We start from the raw sequence: 18,880 nt of genomic DNA on the forward strand, positions 1-18,880 counted from the left end.
GAAAATAGACCTTTTTGACAAATGGACATGAGGTGGACAGACAAGCAGTATATATGAGTTATTTACATGTCTTTTCATTACATGTCTTCCTTAAGCAAATATTGAGTAAAGAAGATTAATATATTCAAGGACAATTATTATACATGTTCGAGAATGATAATACTTCATTTTTGTTCTTTTCCTATTTGTTTTCATCGCTACACATGTGTAATTCATAGTACGGAATAATAAACATCCGGGGATATTTTTAAACAATTGTGTGTGTCAGGGTTTCAAACTTCAAGATACAAGATATTTTTATTGCACAAACATACCATGTAAAAACTGACAATATTCTATAAATTCCATGAGCATCACTGCCAAGGTATGTCTCTTATAATATCTGTGATACCTAAAGTATTATGTTCGGTATACATTACCTTTATGTACACACCTTTGTTACCGTAACACAAAACACAATAAACTCTCCCTAGACAAACAAGGAACTAATGCGTGACCATATCGGGAATATATTCGTCACACCTCACTGAGTTACATTAGATAGCTGCTTATTATTGGCGAACAAATCTATGAAAAAAGGAGCTGCAAGCACATTTGGGTATCTTGTTTTGATGCTCTGTGCCTGGTGATTTCCCAGAACATAACGTTCATTGTCTGCATCAGTAGCCTTGGCATGTTGCCACAGACTGCCCTCCAATGTCTGCTGGGTAAATAGGTTGAAAATTGTTTCCATCACGCTAAATCCTTGTTAAATCTCGTTCTGCCCTCAGATTGAAACTTATCACAGAGACATCTTGTCTTGGTCAAAGATAATTATGATGTTCAGGTAGAAATTTGAACATTTATTTAAGTACCGATTCAGTTTCTGATAACTTGATCTGAAATAGATTTTGTTGTACTGACACCAGGCGGAGAGAGGATTCTTTTAATGGAATATTTTGTAGGATATAGTGTTGACATTTAATAATCTTGGCCAGCTACTTCATTGATTGTTTTCAAATCCTTTCAATCCATAAAGGATCTTCCACATAAACTTGTCAGTTTTCATATATTTCTGGTGAAAAGAATCATGGAATGTAACGTTTTAACATTAAATGTCAAATTTGTTTCATGAAGTTTCAGGGTCTCACTTCACAAAGCATTAGGGAGGTTTCATACAAACTAAAATTTCAAAGTGTCCACATATATACAAATTTGGTATCACTTTGTAGAAAAATATGTCCCAAATCTAATTATGTGATAAAAACATCAAGTCACCACAGCGTTTGTTTGACTAGTGGCGCCCCCTTGTAGCACCATCTGTAAAAAGTAGCATGTCAATAAAAGTTCTCTTGAAAGTAAATTGTTTACTTTTATTATTCAATTAGTGTTTTCTTATTAAAGATATTTCAGTATTGTTATGAAATATAGCAGGAAAATCAATTTTATAGGATCTGACAAATTAATTAAATTGAGTATATAGTCAGAAGATGACACATCTCTCCAACCCCCAAATCATCTTACAGCTACTTTAAGTCCAACTTGATGTTATTCGTTTCCATGCAAATTGTGAATAATATAAATGCCAAAAATTTGTAAGCAGCAGAAGGCACCACTTCAAGATCTGCCCCATAAATTGGCTAAGTTCTTGAAAGATATTTAAAGGTTTTCAAGTTGTGCTCTGAAAATGAAGCCCACAGACAGACAGTCAGACAGACAGACAGACAGAAAGGTTTTATTCAGCAATTTATGCCCAGTGGCCCATAGCACAATTGAGGTTTCTCTATAACAAGTAATGGTCACATGACGTGAAATTAAGGTTTTTCACATGATTTACATATGGACATCAGGTGTTTTATGAAAATGGCAACTGATTTAATAGTGTCATCATTATTAGAATTAAGTACCTTATATATCATTTGGGGGGCATCATTAGAGCATTTTAGATACTTCTTTCGGCAGACAGAGAAAGCCTCACAATATGTGACCTTTAATTTTACCAGAAGAACAGTAAGAACATGATAAATGCTCCAGTGTATTGTATTGGTATCTTTTCTGAAACATATTTTTAAGGCATGTAGAGAGATTTTAATTTTACAAAAATGTCTTAAAAAGGACTTACTATTAAGGACACTAATATATTTTTCAGGTCTGAACATTGATTTACAATGTGAATAATGACTAAGAAAATGTGAAAACTTCACTGATGCGTACCAATTTTGAATATATATATCTTTTATTCGTTGTTTAAATGCTGACGAAAATATTTTTATATCACCAACAACTTGCTTAAGCCAAACATAAGAAAACCTGGTTGAAAATAATATGTGTCTAACATCTGAAGCCCAAGAATACTTTGCATGTTTATCTAGTGATAACAATAATTGTTAGCTTTGATGGGGGTAGCGATGATGAGGCATTTTTATAAGTTTAATCCAGTATCTAATAACTCTCATTTGGCTCTAAAAATGCATGTTATAACGTCCTGTATCGCCAGGTACAACTTTATTGGAAGCAAATTTACCGACAGTAAGAAATTTATAAAAAAATGACGCATGCACGTTTTCAATGGTTTCAAAATAGTTTGTTCCCCCTATTTCAGATCCATGTAACAAAATTGAGTCAAAGCAAGCAGAGTCAAATGAAATAAACGTATTAGCCTTAAAGAGTTTAAAATGGACCATGGACCAATTTAATCGGCTGGAATATAAAAGACCCAGTTATTTATAATATGAAACAACATTGATACTTTTGCGATGGAAAGACACACCTCCCTTTTGAGACCAAGTCTGAATTATTTTCATGAAAACTGGGAAAAATGTAAATGCCAAAAATTTGCAGATAGCTAAAGGCACTGTTTTTGGATCTAGCTCACATATCTGGCAAGTTTTGCTGAAAACTATTAAGAAGTTTTCGAGTTGTGTTCTGGAAATAAAATAGCAAACGGCATCACATTAGGTTCTGTTTTATATATCTACCAACTTTTGCAGAAAAATGTTGAACAGGTTTTGAGTTATGCTCTGTAGACAAAATGATTACAGACAAGGCGTCAACTGTATCCCCCCCACATTACAGGCTCTGTGGGAGTCAGAGGTGGGGTGTGGGGTGTGATGTTGAATATTGATTCATCAATGAAAATAAGATTTTTATGATAACATATTCTTGTTAAATGAAATTTTATATAGTAAATTCACACCAGATTAATCTTCAAATATAGGAAAAATATGTTACCAGAGGGTATCAACATTATCCTCAATTAAAACAGGAGGTTAACCTTAGCAATGGTTGCCTCGTGAGTGGAGGCATTAGTCTCTTTTGCTTGTTCCTCATCTCTGTTCTTGTCTGTTCCTGGTTTCTGTGTTTGTATTTTCTGGTCTCTGTTCTTGTCTGTTCCTGGTTTCTGTGTTTGTATGTTCTGGTTTCTGTTCTTGCCTGTTCCTGGTTTCTGTGTTTGTATGTTCTTGTCTATGTTCTTGCCTGTTCCTGGTTTCTGTGTTTGTATGTTCTGGTCTCTGTTCTTGCCTGTTCCTATATTCTGCTGCCATCTCCTCATCTATATTCTTGCCTGTTCTTCACCTAACGGTATGTTCTTAAATGTTCGTGGTCTCTAATCTTGTCTGTTCCTCATCTATAATTTTGCCTGTTCCTTGTCTCTGTTCTTGTCTGTTCATGGGCTTTGATCTGTGTTTTCCTCATCCATGCTCTTGTCCTGGTTTCTGTTCTTGTCTGTTTCTCATCTATGCTCTTGCCTGTTCTCATCTCTATTCTTGCCTGCTCCTTGTCTTCTCTGTCCCTGGTCTCTATCCCTGGACATTGTTCTTGCCTGTTCCTCACCTGTGTTCTTGTCTGTTCTTGGTCTGTTCATGACAATATGATCAGTTATTGTCTTTGTGTTTTCCCTGTTCTTACTGGTTTGTAGTTTTTGTTGTTGTTTGTCCTTTTTTCAGTCCTTGTATCTATCCTTGTCATGATATGGCCTCTGTTCTTGTCAGCATGTGATCTGTGAAAGGGAAGGAGATGTGGTACAGGTATTCCTAAGAAAGATGGTCAGGAAGAAAGAGGTTGGGATGACCTGGATAGCAACAGTCCTATTCAAATCTAGCTGTCAGTAATCTAATTGTTGGTTGTGGCTGACATTGATGTAACAAAGTAACAGCCAGTATGTTGGGTATCCCTAGAAGACTGGGCGCTATGGATCCATATCCCCTGATGTAGGTAGACTATAGACCTGTCCTGTCCTGGGAGACTGTGATGACAACAGGTGCCCCCCAGAGACCCAGGTGAGGGAGGAAGTCTTTATTATGTGGGATGTGAGCTATGGCCAGGTGGGCCCAAGGGAGGGACAATCACAGCCTGACCAAGGTGTCAGTGGATGGCAGCTCGGAAATACCTGCGGTGTAAGGGATTGCTGGTAATCAAAACTATGCTGGAATTGGGTATGAAATTGTTGGTAAAAACATGTAGAAACAAATTAAAACCCAAACAATATTCAGTGTAATTTCCTCCTTGTATAAGCTGAAGAATTCCAGTAATACTATTTTTGTTACTGATTTTTCTACTAAAATATCACAACACTGTCTCTATGTATGATTGTTTCAGCGCATGAAATTAATAAAAAAAACCAAACATCAGCAGTACGAAATTGTGTTGATTCCGCACTATTTCATTTAAAAATAGATAACACTCTTTTCATGTCAAAAGGATTATCTGTAATATTTTGATAAAAGAGTGCATAAAATGATGATTAAAACAAAATATTTATGAAGGATACAGAAATATATGAAGTAAGAGTTGAAAGTTCAGCACAGTAACATTAACTTGTTTGAGTAGTATTTTAGAAGTTGGGACATACAATATTGTGAAAACTTTATGGATAATGACTTCTTTAATTCTTGCTTGACAACGGTACAAGAATTTGTCTCGAAACGACGCACTCACAAAATATAGAAGTTGTTATCAATAAAGTTTGTTCAGTATTGAATAAACATTAATCTTTAGAAAGTCCTGTAAAGAATACAAGAACAATTCTAGCAGAATTTAGTAACACCATTGACCTTGAAACATAAAACTTTAACAAGAACAAGTTGACAGCCATTGATTGCAGTGTTGTAGATGAATGTGAGCAGTGATTATAGGTGACACTGACTGCTAGATTACCTTATAATGCACTGTACAATTCATCATTAATTAATCCAAACTTCCTGGTATAGAATCTCACAAAAGACTGGTCGAATCTCATTAGGGCTAAAATGGCGAGGATCAGTTTTATGGGTGTTTGTAAACAGGCTAAATAGGCCAGTAGCTCAATAAATCTCACCTCTTGGGTTGTTGATCTTTTTCTTCTTTATAATTGGCAGGGGAAAATGTTAAGTGGATTTTAGTGACCTCCATGTTACCAACAGTTACCCTGACATGTGATTCAGCTAGGGGTTGGGGAGAGGGGTGGGGGTGGGTGGGTAGAAAGGTCCTACCCTGACCCCCTGCAGGGACATTGTTGTCCAGTCTGTCACCCAGGGGCTGTGTCAGTTGTTGTTACGGTCTGTATCATATATATCAACCTGGGTCGACAGGCAGGCAGTTATGGTTCATTGTACTTGATTTTCTTTTTGAAATGGGTTTGATGTTTATTTGAAATTTAATCTGATGTTTACCATAAGTGACCCGCTCCAGTAAACTCCTCTGACCAACTTCTAGACCAATCAAGTATTTTCACACACACCCCAACCCCCTTCCCCCCCGTCCCCCATGATTAAAATCTTGCTCCACATCCATATTTGCTTGAATATATTAACTTTCCCACTGTGCAGTGAAAACAGTGACAAAGACGATGAAACTGCAACCTCTTCTGTGCATGCGCTTTATGATCTGCCCTTTTTTCAAATTTCTGAGCACCCATTTCACCTCACATAGTATTGAACTTGAAATAATTTCTATCAATCGTTTCATGCAAATGGAAAGTAAAGTAAACAAATACACACACAAGTATCATGATGATAAATACCAAATAACACAACAGAAAAAAAAGAGAATGTAACATTTGTCCAAGCTGGAAAATGTCAACGTGCTGTTAAGACTTTCTCTTCCATGGTCACATGTGCAAAATCAAAGTAGCAGGCTCTTCAGTTTTTTATCCAGGTTTAGAGATTTCAAGTTACAGTTTTTACAGTTTCAGCTGTGAGTTATGATATTTATTTAAAAAAGATAATGTGGACTATTCAGTGTTTTTTTTCTGCACAATGGTAAAGTTTCCTCTTCTAGACCTGATATTGCAGACTTCTTGCAGACAACAGTAGCATGGAAAGATAGTCTGTCTTCCAATCCCTGCACCATGTTACGTTGCTTTTGCTGTGCCCTTTCTGCAGTGCTAAAGATCTAATAAACCAAATCTTGATTTCTGAATCTCCCATCAGTCACACCGATAGAAGATCTTGCTGCCACTGATACTATTGTTGTTGTTGTTGCTGCTGCTGCTGCTGCTGCTGATGTGTTTGGAAGAAGAGAACTGGGTGTTGACTGATTCATCTCCACTTTCTTTGATGCTCACACATTCATACCATGATGTCAGACTGATGGAGTGTCACTGAGGAATTCATTCGAACCCTCTCGTGTGATGGCCACCTCCTAACTAAATTGACAAACAAACCTACTCAGTTCTAGCTGGCATGGCAAATATGTCCTATGTGTGTTTAGGTGACCTTGACTGTGTGCTGTTAGTCCACCTCAGACACCCTGCCGACATGTCCCATCTGTGGATGCAGCCTATTGCAAGATGGCCAAAGATGGCTCTTCTTGCCCTGTCATATACTTGGTGTGTATAGATGAAACAGGTACTAGTCATTTTAGAGTCAGTATATTGTGTTATTAGCAGTAAACAATAAGAAACACGTCTTTCACACACAACATCCTAAGTCTCTGATCCAATTTCAAGAACTGACTCCCTCCCAATTGCCTTGGATCAGTGCCCATGATGTTGATCACTGGATTGTCTGGTCCTGACCAGATTATTTGCCAGCTGCTAGCATGTAATTGGAATATTGCTGAGAGTGCACCAGGTTGCTTGTACAAGTGCATATACTTGTTCAATGCTTATATAATAATCCATTATAAGTCTTGCAAGGAAACCATTCTGATAAGTAGTTGTCTGTGTTTCTCTCAGAACTAGTTGTCACTGAAGAAGAAGTTGGTGTTTGTTAGGGAAGATACTGTCAATTTGTTGTCAGGGGAGATGTCAGTGCAGCTGTCAGGGAAGATGCTGTTGGTGTAGTTGTCAGGATTTAGTTGTCAGGGATTATGCCGTCAGTGTAGTCATCAGGGAAGATGTCAGTCTAGTTGTCAGGGAAGATGTCAGTGTAGTTGTCAGTGAGGATGTTGTCAGTGTAGCTGTTACTGAAGATGTCAGTGTAGTTGTTGGAGAGGGTGTCAGTGCAGTTGTCAGGGAAGATGTCAGTGTAGTTGTCAGAGAGGATGTTGTCAGTGTAGTTGTCAGGGAGGATGTTGTCAGTGTAGCTGTTACTGAAGATATCAGTGTAGTTGTCAGAGAGGATGTTGTCAGTGTAGTTGTCAGGGAGGATGTTGTCAGTGTAGCTGTTACTGAAGATATCAGTGTAGTTGTCAGAGAGGATGTTGTCAGTGTAGTTGTCAGGGAGGATGTTGTCAGTGTAGCTGTTACTGAAGATGTCAGTGTAGTTGTCAGGGAGGATGTTGTCAGTGTAGTTGTCAGGGAGGATGTTGTCAGTGTAGTTGTCAGGGAGGATGTTGTCAGTGTAGCTGTTACTGAAGATGTCAGTGTAGTTGTCAGGGAGGATGTTGTCAGTGTAGTTGTCAGGGAGGATGTTGTCAGTGTAGCTGTTACTGAAGATATCAGTGTAGTTGTCAGGGAGGATGTTGTCAGTGTAGCTGTTACTGAAGATATCAGTGTAGTTGTCAGAAAGGTTGTCAGTGTAGTTGTTGGAGAGGATGTTGTCAGTGCAGTTGTCATGGAAGATGTCAGTGTAGCTGTTACTGAAGATGTCAGTGTAGTTGACAGGAGGATGCTGTCAGTGGCCATATTTTCCATCCCTCCAACACACCCACCAAGATATCAGATAAATCTGGCACATTAACTCCTCCATTAAGACTGGTGGTTTAGTGGGGATTAACACTTCTCTACAGCTTCAAAGACTAACACCACAGTGTCCCCACAGCACTTCTTATGAGATCTTTTCTTTTCAACATATTAAGCCTGTGGCATCTTTATGGGCAATCTCAAGGCCAAAGTACCGTTTCAGTTTTCACTGGATTAATGGCCATGCTAAGTGGACCTTATATGGTTTATTACTAAAATGTCATTAGACTCAGGGCATGAAATGTTGATGGTCAGTGTGACCTGGGTGTGACATTGCCCTCTCAGTGGAATGTGTGTGCAGCTACACTGTTGTAACAGGAGGGGATATTTAACATGGTTGCTTGTCCGTCACACCCTCTCACCGATTCCTAACACCACTGTCTGTTTGTCTTTCCCTCCCTATTCATCTTTTATGCTCTCTTTCTCTCTCTCTCTCTTGCTGTTGCTCCTCTTTCATTCCTCTCTCTACTTTTCCCTTCACTCTCCCACTAACCCCTCCCTCTTTCTCCCTTGCTGCCACCTTGCTCCCACTCTCTCACTTTTCCTCTTTCTCTCATTCCCTTTTCCCTCGCATCTTGCCCACCTTCTATTTTTCCTTCTTATTTTTCTTTCTCCTGTTTCCTTTCATCTCTTTCCCCTCCATCTCCTTCTCTTCTTCCTTCTCTCTTTTTCTCTCCCCCTCTCTCCTTTTCTCTCCCCCCCCATTTTCCTTCATTTTCTTTTTCTCACTCATTCATCTGATTTAAGCCTCACTCCCCATGTTTATCACAGAGCATCATCCTTACTGAACCTGTAGTATGTATTAATAAAACAACCTCTGTTCAGTTCTCATCCTTTTTCCAGCTCTAGCTTAACCCTGGGTCCACAAGATGAGGGATTTGAGGGTAGCTTTAATATTCATGGTTTCATTGTGGAATTAATATATACGCACTGAAGCACCCACATACCCACACTCACACCTGACCTCATGAACACTGTGAAATGACTTTATCTTAGCATCAGTAAGCTGGTCAAAGACGTGCACATACTCAAAACATGCACACACGCATGCACTGGCACCCATAACCTCCGTAACACTTTTGAATAACTTTATGTTAGGGTCAGTATGCATTCATGCACTCAAATGTGCACACACTCATGTAATCATATGCACTCCCCCCCCCCCTTTAGTCTCAGACACGTGCACATACCTTGTCTACCTGTCGTTCAAAAATACACCTATCATTTTTTTTTTTTTTCTCAAATCACAACATATGTTTTACAGATATATTTTGTATTAAACTTGGACATGTACATAACTTTGTATCAATCTCTGTAAATTTGTCACACACATGCTCACACCCCAGTCCCCCTACACTGATCTCTCCCCCACCCCTAAGGGCAATCTACCACAGGTACATCTACCTGAGGAGTGCAGTTTCCTGTCCAACCACCCCAGGGCTAGTTTTAATGAGCGTAGTAACAATGGCATTGTTCAGCCATGAGTATCAGTTGTATCATGTCTCAATAGAATGGATAATATTATTTCTTGAACTGTCATTTTCTAAAGAACCCCCGCTGTACTCTCTCATTTGCTAATTAGCAGGACCAGCATCCTTTTGTCTGTCTGATAACATTTTTGCAGCAGCTTAAAGATTAAACAGATAGCTTTGAGACTTGGAAGATATGGATTAACCTGTGTCTTTGATGTTTGTTTAAGTGACCCCCAACACTGAATTATTTCCAAATGTTTTTTCATAGGTTTGTATGAGGCGTTATGTTAATTATTGAAGATTAATACTGGACATTAAGTCATGGGTTGGCCCACTTTGATTAAAGGGGAAGGTGTTTGACTGTTAGAGAACCTGTGTGTAATGAAACTGAAGATTACAGGGCACTGGTATTTAACTGATAGAGATAATTTTGATATCTTTGTTTCATTGTAAGTGAATGGCAAGTTTTAAGTAATGACAAGGAGGTAACTGTTTAATTGTTTCCGCAGTAAGATTTTAAGCTCTGTGTGTGTGATTGACAGATTAAGAAGAATAGGTTCATACCGAAAGTGTGATAAAATTGTGTAAGTAAGTGTCTTATCTATATGACAAGCTGTTCCTGGATCACATAATGTTAAAATGAGATCGAGGAGATATGCTTTGATAATGCAGGGGGCCATCATGGGTTTTTCGGGACGGTTTTCATATAGACAGTAGTAGAGAATTTGGTTTATTTGCTGACCAGAATTGTGCTCATTTGGAAATTAAACAGAGGCCTTCAGAGGAGACTTCCTGGTTAAATAACTTTTTAAATAAAAATCGATTCTTTGAGTGAGTTTGGTTTTACACCTCATTTAGCAATATTCCAGGGACATAGTTCAACATAAACGTCGACTGTGAGTGAATGAGTGAGTGAGGTTTCAACCCTGTCTTCACAGTTTTCACACAACGGACATGACAAAACTTTAAGCCATATCCCAGCAGTATCAAGAGGGGGAGACACCAGAAATGGCCTTCATAAATTTTTGCCATGTGGGGAACTGAAGACAGGTTTTGGTGTGACAAGCAAGCACTTACTCCACTAGGCTATCCAAAGGCCTAGATCCTCAGAGCAACAAACTGTTCTGATCACAGTGAGAAACATACACAAATTTAGAGAGGTGACAAGGACACAGGTAGCTCTGATATATAAGGATCTGCATTTTGCTGTATATATCTATATCTTCTAAATGGAAAAAATGGCTTATAAGTAACACTTTGACATATTGCCATTCAAAAATACATGTTTTATTTCTGTGCTCTTTCTGACCACACAAGGGTTTTTACATTAAACCCTCTAAGTGGTACTCTGTTTTGGTTACAGTTCGAATTGTACACAGAGCTGACAGGGGCCCAGACATTACACTGACATTTAGTATCTGAATACGTATAATCAAACAATTCATTTCAAATTGAGAAGGATCCCCAGTGAATTAAGAGGTTCAGAACCTGAGGAAATCTAGATTTGGCTCATTTAGGGCTTTTAGCATTGCAAGGAGGGCTAGGCAGTCAGGAAAATATTGTGGTTCAGAGACTGTGAGAGAGACTGCTCTGACATCTTATGCACTGCTATTGGTGTCATGTCCTCTATGCATACCAAAAACATATGATGCTAGAGGTGATGGGGGTAACCAATGGATAAAAACTCGTAAGCTTATCATGCCGAAGACCTGGGTTCGATTCCCCACATTGGTACAATGTTTGAAGCCCATTTGTGGTGTCCCAGGAATTGCAGGAATATTGCTGCAAGTGGTGGAAAAGTAATAACGAACTCAAATCATGCTTATGGGTTTCAACAGAACGGTGACACTGTGTCACTGTGGACATTAAGCGGTCATTCCATATCATACAGGAGTGCTATTGAAAGCTGTTTTAAACCCCATTCCCAAGCTTCAGAATTGACAGTGAAGAGTGAGATTGCTGTCTTATGAAAGAAGATTTCATTTTCTGCAAGAAAGATGAATTTTTTAAAGGGCTTCATGACAGCCATTTGAAAATGTCTAATACATTCCTTAACATTACCATGTTACTACAACTGTTCACACTGACATTTCCTGTGACCCCAAACCTCCCCTTCCCTTCTGCTTGTATTTCAAGAAGTGATGTTGCCCATGCTGTCTGAGCTTAACAACCATTCGCTGTGCAGGCCTGTGTCTCTTGTGTCTCATCACCACATGTTATTTGTGTCTCTGATGTTGATGTGTCAGTGGTTTTGTTTTCAGAAAGCTCAGAGTGGTCAGAGCAGCAGCGTCAGTAATGACTTCCTGGAACTACTTCTGTTCGGTACACCCAGGTAGGGCAGACGGCATCTGGCTGTCTTGACCTATAGGTCAGGGGTCATTTTCATAGACATTCTCAGTCATATAAAGGCAGTGTGGTAGCCTATTGGATAAAGCATTTGCTGGTCATGAAGACCTGGGTTCAATTTCCCACGAGTACAATGTGTGAAGTCCATTTCTTGTGCCCCCTCACTATGATATTGCTGAAATAATCCTAAAAGTGGCGTAAAACAATACTTGCCCACTACAAACCAAATAACCTTTATTTGATATAATCTACTGCAACACTAGAATGCATAAAATCATTGTTTTTAAACATTAATTTAGAAGTAGATTCATCACATAAAGGTCAGCAATGAATAGCTGATTGCAACATTTACTCGCTCGCCACTCACTCACTCACTCACTCACTCACTCACTCACTCACTCACTCACTCACTCACTCACTCACTCACTCACTCACTCACTCACTCACTCACTCACTCACTCACTCACTCACTCACTCACTCACTCACTCACTCACTCACTCACTCACTCACTCACTCACTCACTCACTCACTCACTCACTCACTCACTCACTCACTCAGAAGCTTGTGTTCTTGCTCCAGTGAATTTATCTGATGAACCTGACATTATTAATTGCATTATGTGAGCCTGATAGTTGTGATACATAAGAACAGTGTGATGATCTCCTAATAAAGTCATTCATATAATGGATGTTTAGACTAGATTTCATTCTGGAAAAGTTTAGAAATTGTAAAGAAGTTACATGATAGCAATGTTTGAGTAAAGCTCACTGTATAGTGCTAAACAACTCCAGTGCCAAGCAATTATCCATGTCTGCAATACAATGGCAAAATCCTACAGAAATTTTAAGTAGTTCCTTATTTGTCTACATCATTTGGGGAACAGAAACACATTAACCTAATGATCACCATTTATGTGAAAAGAAAGATAGGAATTCTAGTGTTATGGAATATTTTCATCATCCCCTGCAATGTCTTTTGCAGGGAGGGTATTAAAATGTCTGTGTGTCTGTCCATGTGTGCATGCATGCATGCATTCTTGTACATTTGTATTTTCCGGAGCAGATCTTTACAAACATTCAGTATTTCTTCACCAAACTTGGCACATAGATAGGTGTGGTGGTGTGCTTGTGGCTTTTTGTTGTTTTTGAAGTCTGAATTAAATATTTTTGGCGTTTCCATTGCAACAAGTTTGACTTCAACTCAAATCGGTGGTAGTGCTCTTTTCTGGAGCAGAACCTTTAAACCATTCGCTGTTTCTTCACCAAATTTCATACATATGCATATCTAGTGGTGAACAGGTGCCTTTTTGTAGTTTTGGAATTCTGATTGAAATATTAGTGTGTTTCCCTGACAACAAGGTCGGTTTCAACTGAAGTTGGTGGTGTTGCTTCTTTATGGATCAGAATTTAAAAACCTTTCAGTACTCACTTCCCACTTTGCTATATACACGCCGAAACAGTTAACATAATCATAACTTGTAGACATATTAATGAAGAGTATTTTGCCATTGCGGGGGATATTAATGACTTTGTCTTCTTCTTGTGCCTTCAGATGTCCACAAAATTGTCACATTGTCAGTGATGGCACCCATCAGTGATCATGTTCTGAATAAGTTTGATTTCATATACACCACAAAATGGTCCTAATGTTGTTGAGCTGTCTGTGTGTAAACATTTTAACTTTCCAGCCCAAAATTATGGTCCTGACTATATTTTAGCTGAACTTACATTTAAAGATTATTTCATCAAATCTTGCTACAGTCTGCTGAATTTGTTAAGTTAATTTCTTCAGTGTATTAGAAAGCAAAACAATTCCAAAAGACATCATGCTTTTGGCAATGTCTGATGTTTCCTCCATAACTGCTGCACAGCTTTCACTTTTCAGCACTGGTCAACTTATAGATATTTTATGACTGCTTCTCTCACATAACAAATCTCCATTTTTACCAAACCATTCCATATTTCCTGGCACTGAAAATGATATACGCAAGTTTATCAAATGTTTGGGGAATACGACATTTTACTGCACAGGGTATAAGGATGGTTTGAAGTTGTAATGAAACTGAAAATATGTCTTTACATGAGCAGTGTTGTAGCAACATGATTACATGAAACTGTCAGATGTTTTGAGGAAGGCAGTTCCACTTTGGGACTATTTACAATTTAAATTGTGGTCTTACATTTCCAGTGAGGAACTAGAACAGTTCTTGCAGCATGAACTCACTGAAAAGGTAAGCAAGATACAGAATGTCTCATCCACCTCTTGTGTATGGTTAACATCTTTATATGATGAGGTTTTCAAATAAATAAATTTAAACAAATAGATAACCACCACTTTTGAGGATGGACTTTTAACATTTTATTGATTAACTTCATCATATTCATGTGCATTAAATGAAGAACAAATTTTCTGAGATTTTCAGCTTATCGGTCAGAATAGTAATAAGAATATATTACTGTAGGACAGTAGATAATTGAACACTGGTTGATCAAACTGTGATGTAAGAGCCACCCTGCTTTTCCTCCCTTGGACTCACCAGTATTACTGCTGCAAGACCTTAGGACTCACAAACATTTGACAAACAATGAAAAATTTAAAAATGCAGCTATGTTTAATCTGTGTATTTCATTCCAGGGTTTGAAGAAATTAGGTCATTCCATAGAGACATCATATTCCAACATCCAGAAACTGGTTGTGAAACATTTACAGAGGTAAGAATAATATTTTGTTGCTGATAATTTGAAGATAATAATCATAAAAGGCAACTTACAAAAGGTATTTTGGCGACACAGTATTCCAGTCGTCTGTGATGTCTTTGTGAGGCTGCTTCAACTGTAGCAAAATGGGGTAGCCTTGTGGTTAAAACATTCCCTCATCATGTCAAAGATCCGAGTTTGATTCCCACATGGTTAGAATTTGTGTAACCCCTTTCTGGTGTCCCCTGGTGTGATATTGCTGGAATATTGCTTAAAGGGACATAAAACAATGCTCGCTTACTTAATTGCAGTTTCAACTCCTTGAGGACTATTCACAAACATTCTGTCATTCTTCTTTATGTCACAGAGTTAGTCAAACATGCACACTAGTTGCATGTCATGGCATATTTGCATCAACAAATAAGAAATTGTCAGCCTACAGAAGTTGCTGGTTAGGTGATAAAGACACTCCCTTTTCATGTAGTAAGTAACTGTAGGTTATCACTATGGCAACACTAAATATTGCACTTGGAGACATTCCTTGTTAATTCATGTTGGGAATCAGATACCAAATCCAATATTAATTGTGACTGACTATAGATTACAATCAAAATATATACATTTTTAATGTAATCACCAATTCCAAGGGTTTTTCTTCCATTTTTTGTTTTCTGAATATTCGTCAAATTAAATGGTTAGTTCATTTCATTCAAGAGTGTCATTTAAAACGACAAAATTCAGATTAATAAAAAATATATATTTTTAAAACTATTAGTATCTTTAATCCCCCTATTTGTTCAGTTTCTGAATATTTATGTAACCCCCATTATTTGTTAATGCAAGTTTCATCAATGTTAATTCATATATCATTTCAATAATTTATGAGATGCCATTCATTATGTGATGTTCAGAGTCATTTTCAATGTGTTCATGGAGGTGGTGTTGAGATTTTATGAGTGCTTATCCCCACAGTGTAAGTCAAGCCTTGGTGTACCATCTCAGTGAGCTGCGGGGCATGTCATTGTGGTACGACAAGTTTGGGGTGTTAGGTCTCGACACCACCGATCTACAGAAGGCTGTGCAACTTGCAGGAAGCTTTGTACTCAACACCAGTCAACTACAGCAGTAAGTATAACAGGCTCCCATTGGTGGAATTGTTAATTCTTCACTCAGTAGTATATACTCATATTGGTGGAATTGGCAATTGTTTGCTGTGTAACATTGGCTCCCACTGGTGAAATTGGTAATTGTTGTCAGAAAGTAATGCAAGCTAATATTGGTGGAAAGGTACTTGTTGGCTGCGTGCAGTTCAAGTGAGGTAACTATTATCATCAATGGTTCATTATGTTGTTTTGTTTCTCAATATTTGAAAGAAGTCATGGGTGAAAATGTTTAAGAAATAATTATCTGCTTTACTTGAGAACAGTTGAAGCTGAAGTTGTGGTTTGTAAAAACTTTACATTTTGTCAATGCTTTCTTTAAACTATGCCAAAGAAATGAATGTCATAGATTACATTTTGTGGGAGTAAGAATAGGTATTATCAGATGAGCTAATACATGGGAGTACATAGCCGCTTATACATCGCCATGGCCAAGGGGAGATAACTGATTTTGTTTTAGATGGGAGTACATAGCCACCAAACATCACTATGGCCAAGGGGAGATAACTGATGCTGTTTTCTATTTTAGGGTTATTGATGGAAGCATCAAGAATTTCAAGGCATTTTTCAGATGGCTGTATGTAGGTAAGATGTTTTGCTAGTTGTTACACACTTAATAGACTAAATATAAGCCATGTTTCTTTCACCTTTCAGTTGTGTCAGCATGAGACTTGCAGAAATGCCAACCTTCCTGATTTTGGAGGAGTTACTCCTATTTTCAAAAATAAAATCTACGCTCTGATTTCTCCATAAAAAACTCTGTTTAGAAAATACATGTATGTGTATAAATTTAGAATGTTTGAAAGACTTTTAGTTAATAGCCATTTAATATGTACATTTCAGAGACTGTTATCTGGTTAAGTATGCCCAGAAATTGCATACTTTCAAGCAAAATCTAAAGATTTTCATAGGGGAGCCCCCCCAGACCCCCACCATCAAAAGGGGCCCAAGCCCCCTCTCATGGTCAACCCCCAACATGCACCATGCTTTTAGCAAGGCATGACTCAGCTTTCATTTGATTCAGGGTTGGCGTCTCTGGACTTGGCTTGCAGGATAATGAGTTTTAGGGTTTTAGCAGGACTTTAAAACCGTTCACTATTACGTCACCAAACTTGGCACATAGATAGGTCTGGTGGTATCGTGGTGCCTTTTTATAGGATTGGATATCTGAATAAAAAAATTTTCTCATTTCCATGACAACAAGCTCGACCTCAACTGAATTTCGTGTTAGTGTTCTTTTCAGGAGCAGAACTGTAAAACTTTAGTGTAGTCTCCTTCCAATGTAGTTTACAAGACATATTCATGAACAGTATTTTGCCATTGTGGTGGATATTGATGACTTGGTCTTCTTGTTATTGTCATCATATACACTGCTCCATGTATAAAAGTCCAGACTCCAATATGAGAAGATGATTTAGGTAATATGCCAAAATTGTTCGTCAGCGTTCATTGATTTACCAGAGGCCTACATAAAACGTCAACACAATCATAGGATCAATATCAGTATCTTCACAGAGGGCAAGCCAATAAGATGGAAGTCTTCCTAATGTGGCGAAACAAATGAATATTGGTATGGTTGAGACAAACCAGGGATGAGAGGATTTAACATTAGATTCAAACCCAACATCACCATGGCATGACAAATGAAATTTTAACCAGTCAAGAAATGTGATATATTTGATATCAGAAGACACCAGGGCAAGATTCTGTTTTGAGTCATTATCAAGATTATTAGCTCATGATGCAGAAAATGTGTATTTGACTCTCAATACCATGTCCACGACTCCCTCTCATGACACCAGAGAGTCATGATCACTCCTTACCCACACCCCACACCCCACACCCCTTATATGATGTCATTATTTAGTTATTACGGGTACATACAGATCATGTTTTCTTAATGTAACTGTTTTTATATTTGCAGTGATTTTGCGTCTTTCAAATGAGCAACCTCCAGCAGAACTAAGCAAGGTAAGACTAGGCTGTAGGTTTGAAACATCAGTTAAGGTGCGTTGAGAAAACCCAGTGGTTAAAGTGTTAGCTTGTCGTACAGAAGTCCTTGTTTCTGTTCTGTATGTGGAAGGTATGCAGCTCATTCTAAGTGTCATTCGCTGTGATTTGCTGGAATTGTGCAAAAACTAGTATGAAACATGAAATATGATATTTCACTTTCTGGTTATTAAACATGTATTTTTGCTGCTCTCCAATTTTGGTCAGTTTAAGTATAGAAATATTATGCCACATTGCTGCACTGATGGATCTGGTTGATTGATCAACAGATTGACTTCATGTATGTTTTTTGCAGATTTGACCTTGTCTTTTTATTTGCAGATGACACAACATGATGTGAACTTTGTAGCAGAGTTTCTCCGGGATAACTTCACACAGTTTTCCCCAGTAAGAAATGTTGTCTTATGTTATATAGATGTTTATATAGATTCTTAGTAAGGCCAGACCAATTTTCTTTCTTGTTATATCGATCTGCTGCCCTTATTTTTTTTAAAGAATGAGAAAATTCTAAAAACATTTTCCCGCTCAAATTATAGAGTCTCAATGTTTTTATTGGCCAAAAAATATACATAAGGAAAATATCTTTTAGATTGTTTTTGCACCATATTCACTTCATGAATTGTCCCCCCCAAAATACACTTTTACGTTTTCTGCATGTGTGTGCTTACAAAAACTTGGATTGAAACCCAAGTCACTTCTCGTTGGGACTCTAGGCCTAGTTTTACAAAGCTCTCCTAGCTCTATGATGGTTTTAATTAATGTAAATGTATGGCACTTATGGCTGCCCTAGTGCTGAGAGAGCTTTGAATATCCAAGCAGCTATTATGCTTGTTGAAGGAGGCGATTAACAGAAACAATTAGTCAGCCTGACACGTCAGTGTATTCCAATTGTATAGATCAATGCTTATCCAGTCTTTCAGTAACATTTAGAAGTTTTATATATGACCAAGATCTTAATGGATAAGTCTTTTTTTAATTCTTTGAAACACAACGTTCCGGGGTCATTTCAGACCCCTTCATCAGGTTAACTGACAGTTGATGCTATTATAACATCTATTATAGTCTGTCTGTTATAGCATCAACTGACAGTTCATCTGCTGAAGGGGTCTGAA

The 18,880-nt window shown here is 38.0% G+C and overlaps 1 protein-coding gene across 2 annotated transcripts in view; it reads left to right on the forward strand.

Annotated features, from left to right (window-relative positions):
- The window catches only part of LOC137266359 (anaphase-promoting complex subunit 4-like), a 146,314-nt gene that overhangs the window by 23,785 nt on the left and 103,649 nt on the right, over nucleotides 1-18,880 (forward strand). Inside the window, exons 7-13 of one of the 2 annotated variants that reach the window (XM_067801846.1) lie at nucleotides 11,817-11,887; nucleotides 14,090-14,132; nucleotides 14,537-14,613; nucleotides 15,571-15,723; nucleotides 16,288-16,343; nucleotides 17,683-17,729; nucleotides 18,090-18,155. In XM_067801846.1, the coding sequence (XP_067657947.1) occupies nucleotides 11,817-11,887; nucleotides 14,090-14,132; nucleotides 14,537-14,613; nucleotides 15,571-15,723; nucleotides 16,288-16,343; nucleotides 17,683-17,729; nucleotides 18,090-18,155 (513 nt within the window). The remainder of the gene's footprint in view (nucleotides 1-11,816; nucleotides 11,888-14,089; nucleotides 14,133-14,536; nucleotides 14,614-15,570; nucleotides 15,724-16,287; nucleotides 16,344-17,682; nucleotides 17,730-18,089; nucleotides 18,156-18,880) is intronic. The other variant, XM_067801847.1, reaches the window with a different exon arrangement.

This window comes from Haliotis asinina, chromosome 15 (genome assembly GCF_037392515.1).
Source record: "Haliotis asinina isolate JCU_RB_2024 chromosome 15, JCU_Hal_asi_v2, whole genome shotgun sequence".
NCBI lineage: Eukaryota > Metazoa > Mollusca > Gastropoda > Lepetellida > Haliotidae > Haliotis > Haliotis asinina.